This window comes from Neofelis nebulosa, chromosome 3, assembly GCF_028018385.1.
Source record: "Neofelis nebulosa isolate mNeoNeb1 chromosome 3, mNeoNeb1.pri, whole genome shotgun sequence".
In the NCBI taxonomy this organism is placed as follows: Eukaryota; Metazoa; Chordata; class Mammalia; order Carnivora; family Felidae; genus Neofelis; species Neofelis nebulosa.
Window position 1 is genome coordinate 33051579 of NC_080784.1, and position 19211 is coordinate 33070789.

The following is a 19211-nucleotide window of genomic DNA, read 5'->3' on the forward strand; positions in this document are numbered from 1 at the left end:
GTATCACAAGAGAGAAAGCAGTTCGAGTATTTCAATTATTGTCAATGTAATGACAAAGCCTAATGTCAATGTGAAAATTAGTCTAAAAGAGACGGATCATAGAAAGTCTAACGATAGTAATATTAGCTGAAGATGAGAACCGAACAATCAAAATGTAAAAGTAGAAAGTATGAGGTACAGAAATTAAGGGTGGACCAAATTCCTTACGTGTGGAGGGGCTTACCGGACTCAAATAATTAGAAAAAAAGATTTTCAGAGAAACCTAAAAGCACTGTTTTTAAATTTTTTTTTTATTTATTTTTTTATTTTTTAATATATGAAATTTACTGTCAAATTGGTTTCCATACAACACCCAGTGCTCATCCCAAAAGGTGCCCTCCTCAATACCCATCACCCACCCTGCCCTCCCTCCCACCCCCCATCAACCCTCAGTTTGTTCTCAGTTTTTAACAGTCTCTTATGCTTTGGCTCTCTCCCACTCTAACCTCTTTTTTTTTTTTTTTTCCCTTCCCCTCCCCCATGTGTTTCTGTTACGTTTCTCAGGATCCACATAAGAGTGAAACCATATGGTATCTGTCTTTCTCTCTATGGCTTATTTCACTTAGCATCACACTCTCCAGTTCCATCCACGTTGCTACAAAAGGCCATATTTCATTCTTTCTCATTGCCACGTAGTATTCCATTGTGTATATAAACCACAATTTCTTTATCCATTCATCAGTTGATGGACATTTAGGCTCTTTCCATAATTTGGCGATTGTTGAGAGTGCTGCTATAAACATTGGGGTACAAGTGCCCCTATGCATCAGTACTCCTGTATCCCTTGGATAAATTCCTAGCAGTGCTATTGCTGGGTCATAGGGTAGGTCTATTTTTAATTTTTTGAGGAACCTCCACACTGCTTTCCAGAGCGGCTGCACCAATTTGCATTCCCACCAACAGTGCAAGAGGGTTCCCGTCTCTCCACATCCTCTCCAGCATCTATAGTCTCCTGATTTCTTCATTTTGGCCACTCTGACTGGCGTGAGGTGGTATCTGAGTGTGGTTTTGATTTGTATTTCCCTGATGAGGAGCGACGTTGAACATCTTTTGATGTGCCTGTTGGCCATCTGGATGTCTTCTTTAGAGAAGTGTCTATTCATGTTTTCTGCCCATTTCTTCACTGGGTTATTTGTTTTTCGGGTGTGGAGTTTGATGAGCTCTTTATAGATTTTGGATACTAGCCCTTTGTCCGATGTGTCATTTGCAAATATCTTTTCCCATTCCGTTGGTTGCCTTTTAGTTTTGTTGGTTGTTTCCTTTGCTGTGCAGAAGCTTTTTATCTTCATAAGGTCCCAGTAATTCACTTTTGCTTTTAGTTCCCTTGCCTTTGGGGATGTGCCGAGTAAGAGATTGCTACGGCTGAGGTCAGAGAGGTCTTTTCCTGCTTTCTCCTCTAAGGTTTTGATGGTTTCCTGTCTCACATTCAGGTCCTTTATCCATTTTGAGTTTATTTTTGTGAATGGTGTTAAATTTTTTTTTTTAATATTTATTTATTTTTGAGAGAGAGAGAGGGAGGCACAGAACCCAAAACAGGCTCCAGGCTCTGAGCCGTCAGCACAGAGCCCGACGCGGGGCTCGAACTCACGAACCGCGAGATCGTGACCTGAGCTGAAGTCGGACGCTTAACCGACTGAGCCACCCAGGTGCCCCTAAAAACACTGTTTTAAGTTAAAATAGGATGTGTATCTTTCTCATTACTAGAGAGAAATATAGCCATTAAAAAACTATCAGAAATACATGGAGAATGTGGAAGGACAAATTTATAGTAGCAATTATATATAAAATATGTTAAATAATATGATCAAAAAGATATATTAAGTAATATACTTGAAGCATTACCCATGGAACACAGACAAAACTAATATGTATTAATTCAGAAAAAAACTTAAATTCCAAAAGACAGATATTCTGCAGGCCACCTTTTAGAATCCAATGCAATTAGCTGGAATAAATAATTAACTAACAGCCAAGCATCTCAGATATTTTCTTTGGAACAAAAGTAAGACAAAATTAGAAATATGACTATTCATGGGGCACCTGGGTGGATCAAGTCGTTTAAACGCTGACTCTTGATTTTGGCTCAGGTCATGATCTCATGGTCATGATCTCACGGTTGTGGGACTAAGCCCCATGTTTAGAAATTCTAAATATACTGTGTAGAATCTGTGCTAAAACATTTAAAATCGTGATGAAATGCATGAATTGTCTAGAAGAATACAAATGATATTGAGAAATAAAGAACAAATCTAAGGTTTCTTTTTTTTTTTCTTTTTTTTTTTTTTTTCTTTTTGGGACAGAGAGAGACAGAGCATGAACGGGGGAGGGGCAGAGAGAGAGGGAGACACAGAATCAGAAACAGGCTCCAGGCTCCGAGCCATCAGCCCAGAGCCTGACGCGGGGCTCGAACTCACGGACCGCGAGATCGTGACCTGGCTGAAGTCGGACGCTTAACCGACTGCGCCACCCAGGCGCCCCAAATCTAAGGTTTCTGATTGGCAACCTAATGGACATGACAATTCACAGAAAGCCACATCGGCTTGGGGTATCTTAAGTGGGAGGAGTCTATGCGCTATCCCGTGGAAATTTCCAGCCAATACTTGGAGTGATAAGGCAGAATCTTAGGCAAGCTCTCTTGACTAGAGACAAAGGTTTGTGATAGTCGGCATGTAGCTTGACATGGGAATCATGGGGGCACTGATGAGGTGGTTGAGGGAGAATGTATAGCCAAACAGAAGACTGGCTTGGCAACAGTCATGGGGAGAAATAGCATTTACAAGATGGAGGAAGAGCAGTCCTCAAAGTGGCCTGAGATGGCGTGACTAAGGAGGCAGAGTGAAACAGGCAGTGCACTTTCAGGAAAGGCGTTGGGTGGAAGAACTTCCAAGGGGCGAGTATTTCCAGTGTCAAATGCTAACTCGTCTTTATCATATGAGTGGAAAAGTTCCGGGGTGCCTGGGTGGCTCAGTCAGTTGAGTGCCCAACTCTTGATTTTGGCTCAGGTTATGATCCCAGGATCGTGGGATAGAATCCCACGTGGAGAACTTACCCAGTCAGCGCTGGGTGTGGAGACAGCTTGGGATTCTCTCTCTCTCCCTTTCCCTTTGCCTCTCTCCCTATGTGCTCTCTCTGTCTCTCTCTCTCAAAGAATCTATATTAAAAAAAGAAGAATGGCAAAGTGCCTCTTGGTTTGGCTAAAATGTTATTGGTGACTTTAATGAGAGAAATCTCACAGGGTTCTTCCAGACTTTCAGTCAAGAGAGAACATCCATGCCGTATAAATTTTACAAAGCATGGGATGAAATACAGAGAGCTTCTCGATTTATTTTTCAAAGCTCGTATAAAACACAAATCAACCAGAAGCTGGACAATACCAAGCACACAATCCCAATTATTAATATGGACACCTAAACCCCGAGCAACAGTAATAGTAACTAATACTTGTTGAATGATTAGTATGTGCTAGGCACTATTCTCAATAGTTAGATGATTTAATCCTCACAGCAGGATTCTTAGGAAAATGTTAACAAACTGTACTCAGAAATACACCATATCCGTGACTAAACACTTAATTGTGACATATTGGGAAATCTCTTATCAAATATAATATATACTTGTCAAATGAGAAAATTCATGATTATAATTTCCTCAGATTCTAAAAAGTCCTGATAGAAAACGCTTATTGAAGCATAATAAATAATTTGATGGTGAAATGTCAATGTCATTCCCCTTCGGAGAAAAACAAGCGGGAATTTCCACTACCATCCTCATTTTTAGACCTTTTGGGACATTTTAGCTAACATGAGAATGAGATTAAGAGAACGAGTTGGGGGGCGCCTGGGTGGCGCAGTCGGTTAAGCGTCCGACTTCAGCCAGGTCACGATCTCGCGGTCCGTGAGTTCGAGCCCCGCGTCAGGCTCTGGGCTGACGGCTCGGAGCCTGGAGCCCGTTTCCGATTCTGTGTCTCCCTCTCTCTCTGCCCCTCCCCCGTTCATGCTCTGTCTCTCTCTGTCCCAAAAATAAATAAAAAACGTTGAAAAAAAAAATTTTTAAAAAGAGAACGAGTTGGAATGAATATACGGACAAAACGATCCTCATATGTTGATGCCACGAACGGGTGACCCTAAGAATGAACAGAAAACATTAATGACACCTGTCAGGGGTTTGGTTACAAAATAACAGATAGCCGCCCTTGGTCAAGAACTTTTCTGGGCCAAGAACTGAGCTGGGGACATTATATAAATGGTTTTCTTTCATTTTGACAGCAAACCCATGAGATGGGTTTTAAGCAGAGGCTCAGAGAAATTAACGGTGGAGCTGAAATTCAAACCCAAGATCCATTTGACTCTGAAGCGGAATCTCTTAATGACTAGGCCATATACGACCACCCACTCCCTGCACGCTGCCTGCACAGACACATAAAAACCAAAAGTGTTTCTAGGCACTGGTAAAACTCCTAGAAAATGTGATGAGGGAGTAACCGTATTGACAAGAAAAATGATAAAAAGTGAAATACAGACCAAGAACTAAAAAGCGTGTTACCTAGATGACGAGCAGTACACATTTTATTGGTGGACCTGGGAAAAAAGAAGAAGAAAGAGAATTCATATATGTTTGTATATGTATATGCAAATGCCACACGCATTATATGTGTGTGTGTGCGTGTGCGCGCGCGTACTTATCATGGAATTGGGATGATCTTTTCACATAAATACCTGAGGACAAACTGGGATATGATATTATAGCATGGGGACATTCAGAGTGTTAAAAATATTTATACATAAAGTGTTTTTACAGGTAAAAAAAAAGAAAAAGACTAATCCCCAATTGAAAGGACTATGGAAAGAATCAATAAGCAGTTCATAAAAGAAAAAAATTAAAATGATCAGCAAGTATAAGAAAAAGCTCTTCAATTTCACTGATGAATAACGAAATAGACGTTAAAGTGACCACATGCACCGCTGGAGGGAATACAAATTTGTACAGTCTTCTGAGAAGAGTTCGGCAGGATGTGTGGAAGGCCTTAAACATAAATCATAGTTTTGGTCCAGTAATTCTAATTCTTGGAATTATCCAATTGAAATCACTAAAACTATACCCAGCGGATAATTAGGGCTCTGATTTTTATAATAGTGAGAAATTAAGGATCACGTTAAATGCCAAACGTTAGGAAGCCATTTAAATAAATTATAGGCCATGACGTGGAAAAATATGCAGGAATTTTAAATAATGTTATAAAAGAATATTGAATAAGCTGGGGAAAAGTTTGATATGTTTCTAAATTGATAAAAAGTAGGTTATGTAACAGTGTGAATAATTTTAAGTATGCGTGCGTGTTTAGATCTGTAGGGATATGAGCAAAAATGCTAACCCAGCTCATCTCTAAAATGGTGAGATTATGGATGATTGTATTTTTATTTCCGCATTTAAATTTTTTGAATAATTCTTTTGAACCAGAGATGTTGCTTTGATATTTAGAATAATAGCAACAAATATTCATAAAACATATGTGCAAAAAGGAAGATTAAAAAAGGAAGTACACCCTCCTGTGTTTACTGCTGCCTAACGGGAGTGCAGGTGATTATTTTTTTATTCTTTGCATCTTTTTTCTTTACTTTGATCATGCGTTAATTTTGAAACTACAAAATGTAAGCAACAGACTTATAAAAACTCAAAGAAGACAGGAAGAAGGAGAAAGGATAAGGGAATCCACTCCAAAAATTCTTTAGCATGGTAGAAATGGGGAGATGTGTCATTCATCCACTCTGTCCCTCACTCATTTTACAAACTGCTGATGCCAGATGCCTACTATGTGCCGGGCACTGTCTTCAGCAATGGGAACAGAGTTGGCAAAGCAAAGCATGTGTCCTGATTCTATGGAACTTTCAGCATATGGAGGAGCCTGACAGTATATGAATGTACATGTAGCAAAATGTAATGGGAAATTCTGAAAGTGTATTGCATAAGAACAGGGCTTTGGGAGAATAAATTCACAGAAGGTTTGTATATGTATGAATGGAAATATTTAGGAGAATAAGATAAACTGATAATTAGGAGAATTAATAGATGATAAAGGTATACTTGGGAAACGGAAGAGGGGGGAAGAGAAAAAGCATGTAAGGGTAGTTTATTGTCTTTGTAGAAAACTGGGAGATGGTCGATTGTGTAATATTTCTGGTTATTTGAGAGTGAGCGGAGAATGAGAAGTTGTATGCACTTAAGGCAGAATGGTAAGTAAATGTAATAATCCCGAAATTCCGAAATATCGTTCGAATGTGAAGACACTAAACTACTGTGAATTCCAAACTTGCAAATGTGAATTAACCCATGTCGACAGCAAAAAATTCCTTAACGAATTGTATCCATTATGTATCGATTCTCAGATAATACCAGAACCTTTCTCTTTGCGGGTGGAAGACTTACTGAGAAGCTCTGCTTTATGACCATGAAACATACTCAAAAAGAGGACTTTTATTTTTCAGCATTAAATGAACCCACCATAGACTACGGTTTCCAAAGACTGCAGAAAGTCATTCCAAGGCATCCTGGGGACCCAGAGAGATTAGCTAAGGTAAAAAGAAAAATGCTTTGGAAGTTGACAGGTGAAAACCTTATTATAGGATTTCAGCAAACTTAGATGAATCCAGAAAATTAATACCTGAGGGAATGTGAAATCTGAAAATTTTGTCCTCAAAAACAGATACACTACAAGTATCCAGCTTATAAAACATTGCCAACTTTATGAAAATAAATAATTGTATAATTGCTTAAAAAATGTAAGTCCTCCCTCTTTTGTGTTTCAGTCTAATTTTATGTGCCCGTAGTTGCAAGGGCACATTAAGCCACAATCAGGTATTCATAGAGGCACTACCCCGTATGCGGGTATTTTGTGAAGTGAAAAATGCCTCCATGTAAAATTTCTGTGAAATGAATCACTTTTAAGTGAACTTGCTTATGGACAATTATGTCATGAACTTGGCCCATTATTTTAGCTTTCCGTATTGAAAAGCACATTAATTTATTAGACATTCAATTAAGGAGACATTATTAAACTTTAACGTCTCTACTCGCATTTGGAGTACACACATTATAATATGCCGTGTTCTCTTCTCTGTACTGTGAGTAAAATTCAAGTACCACATTCGCTTCTCCATCACACCTTTATTTCTCCTCTTGGAAAAATCCCCAGCCCCACCATTAAATTAGATGATATCTGGAAAGTAGGTTAATAGCAATTTAAGAGGCTGTTCAAAGCAGGAGGTGGAAAAGACAAAATGAGACGAAAGGGATTACTGATTACTAATTCTCTCTGGTTAAAGTGAACAGGGGGAAATATTATTGAAAGAATTCATCTTTATTAGAATAAAATTTTGCAGAAGGCCCTGCCAAGATCATTTCAGTATTACGAACAACTCCTTGGCAAGCAGCTAAACTCAGGCCAGTCAATCATTTGAAGAATTTCTGGTTAATTAGAGTACCAGATCTTATAAATGGAATGGTCTGAAAGTTTTTAATGGCACTTCCCAGACCTTATTAATTTTAACCAGCTCCACCTTGAATCTGGTCGCGTTTTGGTTTTGGTAGTGCAATCATGTATGGAACCGTTTTATCTAGATGGATTCCGTGTAGATACATATTTATAGAGGGATTTATACGTACAGGTATAATTCTGCCTGTCACACCAATTATACAGGACCTCTTAGCCAGTTATTTATATTTCCGGGAGGATGTCTGGACTTTTGATTTTTATGCATAATTTTCCTTTGTGTTTGCCACTGCGGGGGGGGGGGGGGCGGTTTACCTTTGCTCATCCCTTACCCTTTCTTCCCTTTTCTTAGGAAATGCTGTTGAAAAGAGCTGCGGATCTGGTGGAGGCCCTCTATGGCACACCACACAATAACCAGGTTAGACGTTGACCTCTTACACTCGGTTGAGCTTGAGTCTTTGCGCCGAATAAAAACGCTCACCTCAACCTGCCATTCTGTAGGACATCATTTTGAAGCGGGCCGCAGACATCGCGGAAGCCCTGTACAGCGTCCCCAGGAATCCCAGCCAGATCCCAGCTCTCTCCAGCTCCCCGGCTCACGGTGGCATGATGGGCATCAATTCGTACGGCAGCCAGCTTGGCGTCAGCATCTCAGAGTCAACACAGGGAAATAATCAAGGTACAGCCTTTCCCGGAGGCAGGCTTCAAGCACCTTCTCCATTTAAAACGTTGCTTCTGCGTGAGTGGAGGGAGGTGAAGCTTGATTCATGTACCATCGGAAAAGCGTGTCCCCTCCCCCCCGATCACATATTGGATTATCTCAACATGATAGGTGATGTTTTGTTACATTTGGGGGCTTTTTAGGTCCCGGGTCGAATCCCCTTAATTGAAGATATTTAAGGTTAGGAGGGACTGTTACTTATTTAGAATGGTTTCGGCTTCCTGGAACTAGACTTACAGGTACTCTTTGACTCAAATGTGCACTTCCGCTCTTGGGATCATCAGCTTGAATAGTGAAAGGAGGCTGAGTCATTGCCATTATCGTTTATTTATTATGCACGACCCTCTCTTCCTAGGAGCCAAGGGTGAGTGGCTTGGCTTTATTTGGTGACTTCTATGTGTGTATTATCTCATATACAAATACATAGCAGCACACTTTCTAGTTAACAGTGCTTTTTACACCTGAAGTGTATCGTGTAAAGATTTTTGTCACCGAGGTCGATTTTATTAAGGTGCTAAGTTTATCACAAATCATGTTTTAAAAGGAATAAATTTCCTAATCATGTCCCTAACTGTGGGATAGCTTTGTTCCCAATTTCATTCATCCATCGGAAGGCAATGCCTCACTTTCATGCCCAGGCTGCGTTTTTCTTATAGAAGGGTGGGTGTGGACATATTATAGCCTTCTTCTTCTTCCTCTCCTCCTCCTCCTTCTTCTTCTTCTTCTTCTTCTTCTTCTTCTTCTTCTTCTTCTTCTTCCTCTTCTCTCCTCCTCCTCCTCCTTCTCTGACTTGGGTCATTTTTTACATAGCTTTAGAGACTGTTATCCAAAATGGATTATTTCAGGATAGGTTAGGTGATGTCTCCGTGCTGGGGTTTCAGAAGTATGAGAACCCTGCCATCCCTTCCCATCCCTCCCACAGACCTGATCTCCCTGCATTCGATGGCGGATGCTTCCAAGTCTTTGGCCAAAGAATGGCACATTTAGATGAATTTAACAGCAATTTTTAAATGAAGATGTTCCCCACTCCCACCCAGGGCATGGTAACAACCTTGAACTCACGTTCCCAAAGCTATGATCTGCAGAGTCCTGGTGGCCCTTGGGAGGTTATCAGGATCCCTTTCGCCCACCACTCCCGGCAAAGATACTGTGGTGTGTTAAATTTGGGAAACACTAGGTTAGCAGATGTAAACTGGTTTGCTTATTCTCTAGGCCCCACATACGCGAAAAGACAAGGGATAGCTACGGTACACAACTTGACCCCAGAATGCCTTCCTCAGTGACACCCTGGAGATCTCACAGGACTTGACGTGAAGGATGATTTGGGAGCTGTCACTGCACCCAACCGCTAGTCACTACTCCTCGGTCTGAGCTGGAGATGTTGACTGCAGATGGGGACCAAGAGGAGGGAGGGGCTGTCAGGGACATGGCCTGGTTGTAGGATGGGGAAGTGAGAGGAGGATAGAAGGCTGAAGACAAAGTGCAGACATCCCACCCTGCCCCAGGGTGGCTCCGGGGGGGGGTTTCTGCCATGTGGGGGCCACGCGGGCCCACGCCACCATGTTTGGCCTGTGCTGGCTGCGTGTGCCGGTTCGTTTACCTGGGCTTTCTCCTTGTTGTCCAGGGTACATCCGCAACACAAGCAGCATCTCTCCGCGGGGCTACTCTTCCAGCTCCACCCCCCAGCAGTCTAACTACAGCACCTCCAGTAACAGCATGAACGGCTACAGCAACGTCCCCATGGCCAACCTGGGCGTCCCTGGGTCACCGGGATTTCTAAACGGCTCCCCCACAGGCTCCCCGTATGGAAGTAAGTGCCCCTTCCCTCTGTCCGGCTCTCCCTGTCTCTCTGTCCCTGGGCTTTACTGTTCACCCTTTTGAGGGAGAGTTGCATCCCTACATCTGACTGACTCGTGGAGGAGGGACCCAGTTTCCCGAGGAAATGTCCTTCCTGCCCTCTGCTCTTCGCTGTTGGTTGGACTTTGGTGCACTTGGTTGCTCAAAGCCTTCTGAAGGAAAGACAAAGAGGGAAGATACTTGCTTTTTGCAAAGAAAGGGCAATGCGGCTCATATGGACAGGAGAGGGGAACTGAGATTCCATTTCAGCTACCATTATGCACACTCTCAATTAGGCACTTTGGGATGTAATGTTTTATTTAATCCTGATAAGAACTTCCTCCTTGCTGTGGGTGAGGAGGTTCAGGCGCACAGCAGTTGACTTATCCGAGATCACACAGCGAGGATAGAGCCGGGCCATCATTTGAACACAGAATTTGTGATTTGGTTGATTTGTGTATCACACCATGCTCCCATGTTGCTTTGTTACATGGCCCTCTCCTCCTTACATACCTTCCGAGAGATGGAATTTAGCTGCTCATGAGAGAGTGTTGTGAGACGGACCTCTTAATCCTATTATGGGCTAGCTAGATGTCCTAGGGGGTCGTGAAAACTCTTTTGGGTTGTTTCGCGGGCTAAGAAACCTGAGAGAATATGTGTTCTTCAGACCTGCCTGGGGGATACTTCAGGCCAGGGGAGAAGCCGCCATGGAGAGTCTGTGTGAGCGAGTGGAATGTTCTTGAAATTCTGGCTCCAATTGCAAGGCTCTACAGCAGGCCCTCTGTTCACCAGAATGGTTCCCCCAGGCCAGGGACAAGGGCAAGCCAAGGGCAGCACACAGCTCACGCTGTGACATGCCAAGGATCTGGAGGCTGCCTTTCACAGCCTTGTGGTTCTCTGTGGACACACACCCATGAGTTATTTCTGTGTTATCTGTTCAATTCATTACCTTCAACAGTCTACTCAGTGTGATAAGGACGTAGTAACCAAGTAGCAGAGAGACCAGAGGTTGGTTCTTCTACTACAACTAAAATCGTACTGCTGTAAAGACATGAGTTCTGTGTCTGTCATGTCCAATGGCCTGGATCAATTAGATCATGGCGGTCTAGATAAACAAACTATCGCTTTCTTGATTTGTTTAGTTCTTTACTTGTTTTTACCTTATCTTCTTCCAAAAATATTTGGGGGGATATTAATAGTGAGATGAATGCTTTGAAAGTATAAAATAATGACCTCCAGAAACTGAGATAAAATTTAAAAATATGGATAGATCATGGCGGTCTAGATAAACAAACTATCGCTTTCTTGATTTGTTTAGTTCTTTACTTGTTTTTACCTTATCGTCTTCCAAAAATATTTCGGGGGGATATTAATAGTGAGATGAGTGCTTTGAAAGTATAAAATAATAACTATAAGAAACTGAGATAAAATTTAAAAATATGGATAGGAAAATTAGACGAATCCAAGGACTAACCTGGATGCTATTCAGTCTATTCAAGAGAGCCATCAACTTGGTTCGGAGGCTTACAAGATGGGAAAGCAAAGAGAGAAACATTACTTGTCATAAGATTTTGTGTCCACACGTTTCTTGGTGTGGGGCGGGGGGGAGCTCTGAAGAAACCTGATTTTTCTGTTGCTGAGATCCTGGAGAGATATCTCCCATGCATCACTGTGTAGAAGGGACCACATCTCCAATAGCCCCTACAAGCGATACAAAGGCAAGAGAGCCATTGTGTAAAGAATGTCACATAATAATGGTGACAACAAGAGTAATTCACAACTGCATTCTACTTTACAGTCTAAAAAGCATGTTCACATATAGACCCCAGTGGGATCCCCACAACAATTTATGCCATGGCTATGATTGTAATTATTATTATCATTTTCCCTTTAAGTTATCAAGGGATATTAAATGACTTACTCAAGGATTTGTAGCCAATAAATCATAAAAATAGGACTAGAAATATGTCACCAGGTTCAGAATACCATGTTCTAAAATTATTCAATAATGTAAGAAATACTTTTTGTATTTATAATACATTATTAGACCAAACAGCATGAAATTACTTTTTTCCCCCAAATAGTTTCATATGTTCAACATACATTTATCAATAAAAATCCATGTATAAAGCTGAACCATATTAATTGTCATTTTTGTAGCTCAAAAATGGTCAATATAATAATATAGTATGTAGTATGGTGATGAGGGAGAGAGACCAAAAGAAAGACAGGTGTGGATGAACAGGGATGAGAGAGAGAGATAGAGGCAGGGAGACATATATATATATATAGAGAGAGAGAGAGAGAGAGAGAGAGGGACAGAAAGAGACAGAGACACAGAGAGGGACAGAGAAAGATAGAAAGGGATAGAGATAGTGACAGAGAGAGAAAAGAGGAACAGCTAAATGCATATGCCCACTGGGTAATTGCTTGTTTCTTATTAGCCAATTCATTTGGTCGGGAGCTTCCTTTCCCACTGCAGCAGTGACAACTTCCTTCCACTATCCTTTCTTGATCATTCGATCCCACTGCCACAAGAAAAATGATAACACCCAATTCTTCAAATCACCCATTAAAACAAGATGGCTTATACAGACCAGAAAGAGGCACCCTGCCCAACGGGAGTAGGGAAACACAACAGAGAACCTTCTCCTTGCTCCTCCTGGGTCTGTGTGATCTCTCGCACCGTTATTTTCTGAAGGAGGGTCCGAAGCAGTTGCAAACCGAGAATGGATTCCAAGCAGTGCATTCATTACAATAAAATCCCCTACTGCAAAAATACTGAATACCCCATGGAGTTCATTACAATAGCATCTGACCTGTATTTCTAGCCAGCTAAGTCTTAACTTCTCTGGGAAATATAAAAAACAGCCCAGGGGAAACCATTTTGTCAATTCAGTTGCTTGTGTCTGAAAACACTAGTCTATGATTTTTCGTTTTCTTTTTTAAGCGATGCTGATGCAGCCGGGCCCTGCCCCGGAGCAATCACTTGCCAGAGACGTTAAGAAAATAAATAAATAAAAAGCCAAGCCTCTCGGTCAAGTTGATTTGCACGATGTCCATCGCAGAGTATCAAAAACCTGCGTCTTGACTGCTTTCGCTCTCACACTGCTTCAAAAATGGCCGGACAGATGTTTTTTCAATTTCACATACAAACTTCACTTCCTGGCGGTAGCAGTGTGTGCCAAGTTCCAGCTCAGTGCAGGTTTTTATGACTGAATTCTAAACCCCTGACAATAGGGGGTTATAATGAAATGCCGACAGACCCCTTAGCGCCAACAAATGCAATGGCTCGATGCAAAGGAGGATATGTGCCCGGTGAGTTCCAGCTGGGCCTATGCAGGCCAATCAATCCTTGTAAGAAGAAAAGTGGTTTTTCCTTAACTCCCCATGTTCACAGAGATTTGGGGGCCAGACGGACTTGCCTTTACTTTGGCCTCTATCCATAGAGAGAGAGTTGTCCAGAGAAATTCTCAGTTGCAAGTAGATGTGATCAGCTTTCCTAAAATGGCGCCCGCTGCTGTCCCCAAAGATGGTCTACTCAACAGGCTTGTGACACTTGTGGGACCACTTCTTCCAAAGCAGGATAGCCATCGAGCAATTCCAAAGATTGGGGCAGAATCTATACGGGCAGAAATCCAACCCGTGCTCAGGGACTCCTACTTCATTTACATAGTTTTAGCCTATGCCCTGGGGCTCAATATTTTTATGTTTTCAACAACAGATATCAAGACATTTTCTATTGTAGAGTATTAAATGATTATTATAGGAAATTTAGAACATATGGAAGTAGTTTCAAAAAGAAAGCGTACTCCCACCATAAAAAACAACCTTGTTAACATTTTGACATATTTCTATTGTCTTTTACTCCGGGAAGGAAAAAGAAACCCTGTTACAATAGTAACATTCTCATTATACACAATTTGAAAAGCAAGTATATGTAAAAAAGAAAAGAGAAATGACACGCTTTATTTCCGTGCAGGGACAACCGCTGTTAACTTTTAAAGGATAACCTTCTAGTCATGGATAGATACATTTTGAAAACTGCAGTGTCTTCTCTGATGCACAACAAATGGAATTCTGCCATGCGATCAATGAAAGAGGGAGTAAAAGAAAAGCGGCAAAATTATCAAAGTCACAGATTGGAAGCTAGGCTCCATAAAATCTGTCAATGATGCAGACCTGGGTCCTGAGAATGGAGAACAGATATAAGGAGTGATGTTTGCCTTGCGAAGTTCACTATAATCAATAAGCTTTTCCCAGGATTTTGAAAATTTATCAGTGTCTGCTTTTTTGTAGCAGAAAAGTTAACAGGCAACCTTGTTTACAGGTAGTAAAGCCTTAGATCAAAGAGGAGCATTATTAACAGCCAGGAAAGCTATTAGGCCTAGTGCTAAGGATTATATAATTTTTAACCAAAAAAAAAAAAAAAAAAAAAAAGGAGATTTTCCATTTGTTTCTTTTAACAGCTTTTACTGGTTTCTGCTACATCAAAATTAATGCATGTTCATCATAGAAGATTTTGAAAATATGGAGAAGTTAAAGGAATAAATTTAAGAACATTCATAATCCATCGGCCAGAGATAACATTGTTAAAAGTTTTGATGTATATCTCATCCTTCTAAATTTTTGCTTTGTACGTGTTCTTAGAAAATAAAATTGAGTTGGGGCCCCCGGGTTGCTCAGATGGTTGAAGGCCTGACTCTTGATTTGTTAGGGTCTTGATTTGTCAGGTCATGAACCCAGGGTCATGGGATTGAGCTCCGTGCTAAGCATGGAGCCTGCTTAAGATTCTCTCTCTCTCTCTCTCTCTCTCTCTCTCTCTCTCTCTCGGGGCTCCTGGGTGGTTCAGTTGGTTAAGCGTCCAACTTCTGCTCAGGTCATGATCTCACGGTTCATCAATTCGAGCCCGGTGTTGAGCTCTGTGCTGACAGCTCAGAGCTTGGAACCTGGAACCTGCTTCAGATTCTGTCTCCCTCTCTCTCTGCCCTTCCCTGGCTCACACTCTGTCTCCGTATCAAAAATAAACAAACGTTAAAAATAAAAATTAAAAGATTCTCTCTCTCTCTCTCTCTCCCTCTCTCCCTCTGCTCCTCTCCCCTGCTCACGTGCTCCCTCTCTCTAAAATTAAAAAAAAGTTAATTAAAAAAATGAAATTGGGTTTGACGTATATGTTATGATGTAATTTGTCCTATTCATCTGAGGAGGCATATCTTTCCATGTTGGCAAATATTCTTCTCCAACATTAGCTTTAATATTTGCATAGCATTCTATTTTATAGACTTAATATAGTTTACCCCATTGCTTGGTCATTTCCATTATTTCCCAATTTTTCACAATTATAAAAATGCCCTTGGATCGATTTTTTTTTTTTTTTTTTTTTTTTTTGCAAATTTATGATTATCTCCTTGGGATTAACTTCTCAGAATTAAATTGCTGGGTTAAAAAATAGGCACATTTTAAAATACTTTGATTTTAAATACACATTGCCAAAGTCCCCCCAGAGAGATGAAACCTCCCCTTAGTAAAGGAAGAGTATCTGTTTCCCTGCCCTGTTCCTTTCTCCTTAATCTTTGGCAGTTTGGTAAAGTGGAAAGTAACCTCTCATGACTGTTCTAATTTGCATTCGATTACTAATCAGTTTGAAAATGTTTTAGGCCTATGAAAGTCTTTTGGTCATTTTCATTCATGTCTCACTCATGTTTGTGACTTTGCTTTTCCGATCCTTTGCCCATTTTCCTCATTGGGATGTTTTTCTGTTTTCTAATTGATTTATAAAAGCCTATTAGCTATTGAGGATAAGAACATATCTAAATAATTATGATAAAGATTTTTCCTAATTTGTCATTTGCCTTTTCTCTGCGTGTTAAGGAAGTTTTGCGTCATGGGGCAAATCTGTTCCGTGATGTTCTGTTTAGGCTTTGAGGTTGAAAGGATTATGTAGATTATATAACCTTCCTAATTTTTCTACTAGCGCCTTTATAATTTTGTTTTAGCAAATAACTCATTAATCCACTTACATTACTTTAGCGTTTAACATGAGGAAGCACTTTAAATTTTGTCTCTGCGGAGCTTGTATATTGTTCCCATGCATTTATGTCCCCATTAATTTGAAATGTCGCCTTTATTAAGTTTCAGTTCTCATATATATCCAGGTCTGTTTCTGGCCTCTATTTTCTCCAAGGATTTGTCTGCCTGTTTCTACACTCATATAACACTGACTTCATTGATGTAGATTTTTCGTAAGATTTAATATCTGTTAAGATAAATGCTTTCTTAGTACTTTTGAAGTATTAACAGAACTTTCTGGCTCTTATAGGGTTGTTGTTTTTTAAATAGATAAACATAACAATTGGGTTTGTGGCATAAACAAATTAAAATTCCTCTTGGGATTTTTGTTACAGTTGCATTAAATTTTAAATTAAGTTGGGTATTTAGCATTTCACAAAAGTTTCCTAAAAGGTATTTTAATTGGGCATATTATAACTCTGTGCTTATTCAACTCTGCAACAATTGTTCCATGTTACTTAGCGAAGTTTGAGGCGACTCTTTCATGGAGAGGCAGCCACATTTGACCTAATGAATCTACTTTAGTTTGAGATCTGTTGTTTAGAAAAGAGGTATTTGTAAAAGTGAATCAGGTGCTGAATATAAATGGAATCAAGGGTGTATATGTGTGCCTAATGTTATAAAAAACCCTCCTCTATCATGGTGTAGGAGGAGAGGTGGTGCTTTTGCAGACTCAGAAGTCAAGGCGCCATCTTGGTGCCTGCATGGTTCACATGGAGTGGTGGAGATTGGACTGTGATCGGAATCAGGGCCTCCGGAGTCTCAGCTTTTCTTTGGCCTCGAGTTGTGTGCCTTCCAGAAAGGGGAAAGGTCCCCGACTTCATTTTATTGATGTGAAAGCCGATGCTAGAAGAGGAGATTTTGCTTGAGAGTATGAATACAATCCACTCCCAATGGTTAGCCCTGTGTCCTATTCTGTAATAATAGTGAATTAGCCCAATTTTTTCTTCAGTTTAATCTTCAAGTATTATGTGAGATTCTTCCAAGACTTCATCCTCCTTTCCAATTTTTTCTCTTGATTCCTATTACTTGCGGAAAGACAGACATGTACTCAGATGCGTCTTTCTGCGCTTAAATCAGGACTACATAAGGATGAGCAGTTTTTAGATAAAGCTCTTTTTTTGAGGTCTTTGGTTTGTAGTTTGGCTATAAAAGACATTATATTGCAGGGATGCTATATGGTGATTTTATATATGTAATTGTGTGACCATAGCCCAAAGTGTGTCTTCATATGGAGGTGGAAAATATGAAGAGACAAGAAACGGGAATGGAGTCTTACAGAGGACATCAGAACAGTTGACCTTCAATTCACCCTGTACTTGGTCTTTGAACCATAAGTCACGTACATGTCCTCACTTTCAAAATTTACTTTGTTGGGTAGCTGGGTCACTGAAGATCCGAAGCAGAAGTTAGCACTCCTGGCCTTGACCATTAGGTTTCAGTAATTCCTTCACCACGTCATAGGACAATTCAGAATTCTGGAGTCGGTGCTAAAATGAATCCCTGGAACTTGACCTTATTCTCCAAGATGCTGTATCTGCCAATTTTACCCTTGTGAACTGTAGATTACCCCTTACTTGAGCTAGTTGAACAGAAAAGATAAAATTATCTTCTTGTATGATGTAACTTGGTGGAGTATCTGACATTAAGAGGTAGGGCATTTCATTGTGGAAATTGCCTTTATTTTTCTTGGAAATTACAACGCTTAGCTTTTGGCTTCCTTTAAGTAATTTTAGTGTTAATATTGGTGTTTTTTTCTACACATCACATCAGAGGGGCCTAACTTGCAACCTCATTTCCCAGGGGCTTTGAAAGGAGAGAGAGAGAGAGAGAGAGAGAGAGAGAGAGAGAGGTAATCTCCTAGATGTTAATAAACGTTTACATTTAATGAGGCAGTGGCCCACAGAGATGGTACTCTCAGAGATGTTAACCCTGTAGATGAAACCTCTGGAGCGCTGAGAATTCCCAGGGAAGCGCAGAGCTCCCAGCCAGGACTTCTTTTTAGGGTGGAAAAGAGGTTTCCATTCTTGAGTAGATTTGATGATTTTGCCGATGTTGGTCTTAGTGTTCTCTTGTCAAGCTTCTAGTCGTGAGCAAAGACCTATCATCGTATTACCTCCTGCTGCTGTCTTCCTGACTCCCTGGAAGAAGAGGACTCTGTCTGCTGAGTCTCCTTAGCATCGTGTATGTTCCTCCAGTAGGACTGTGAACCTGTCCATTGTTTTGTCTGTGTGTTCCCTCCACTGGGCAAGGCGGGGACGTTGTGGCATTCTACTTTGTTTTGAATCCCCAGAATCTGGGACAATGCCTGGAACCAATGAGTAATGTGTGTTGGTTGTATGTCCTGAAGAAAGGACTTCGTTCCTAGGTTTGTCCCTTCCTAAGAGGATTGTGCCTTTGCTTTCCAGTCATGTCATCAAGTCCTACTGTTGGATCTTCTAGCACGTCCTCCATCCTTCCATTTTCCTCTTCAGTTTTTCCTGCTGTCAAACAGAAGAGTGCCTTTGCCCCTGTCATCAGGCCACAAGGCTCCCCTTCACCTGCCTGCTCCAGTGGCAATGGAAATGGATTCAGAGGTAAGCAAAGGTACCACTTTGGTACCGCCATGAGAGATGGGCCACAGGGCCAGCAGAGTAAGAGCAAACAGCACAGCATCATTCCCCATCTTTAACCATGTACCTACCAAGAGGTGCTTTGGTGTTTTCACCATGGGTCACAGACGGCTTGTACAACTGAGCTTGTACTCCATCCAAGAGCAAGATGGAGGAAAACAGACAAGTCGGACAGCTCTTTGAGGTCACAGAATTAACTATGATAGAGCCATATACACCCTCCGGGAGTGTCTGGACTCCCCAGACCTTTGGTTTCCACAGGGCCGTGTCACCGTTTCCCAGAAGGTGCCTCGTTGCCACATCAGATACCGTATGGTGATTGCTGCTTACCTACCTGTCTTGCCGTCTACACTGCATACATATTCCCATGGCACAAATGGACAGGATCCATTGGGAGCGACCAGCCCATTGTGAGAGTTCTGGTTACATGCCAGCCAGATTGATAGCA

General features: G+C 41.1%; 1 protein-coding gene across 2 annotated transcripts in view; it reads left to right on the forward strand.

Annotated features, from left to right (window-relative positions):
- EBF2 (EBF transcription factor 2) overlaps window positions 1–19211 on the forward strand; it is a 198388-nt gene that overhangs the window by 171955 nt on the left and 7222 nt on the right. The window contains exons 11-15 of one of the 2 annotated variants that reach the window (XM_058720270.1): window positions 6522–6610; window positions 7878–7943; window positions 8027–8204; window positions 9871–10056; window positions 18560–18727. In XM_058720270.1, coding sequence (XP_058576253.1) covers window positions 6522–6610; window positions 7878–7943; window positions 8027–8204; window positions 9871–10056; window positions 18560–18727 — 687 coding nt within the window. The remainder of the gene's footprint in view (window positions 1–6521; window positions 6611–7877; window positions 7944–8026; window positions 8205–9870; window positions 10057–18559; window positions 18728–19211) is intronic. The other variant, XM_058720271.1, reaches the window with a different exon arrangement.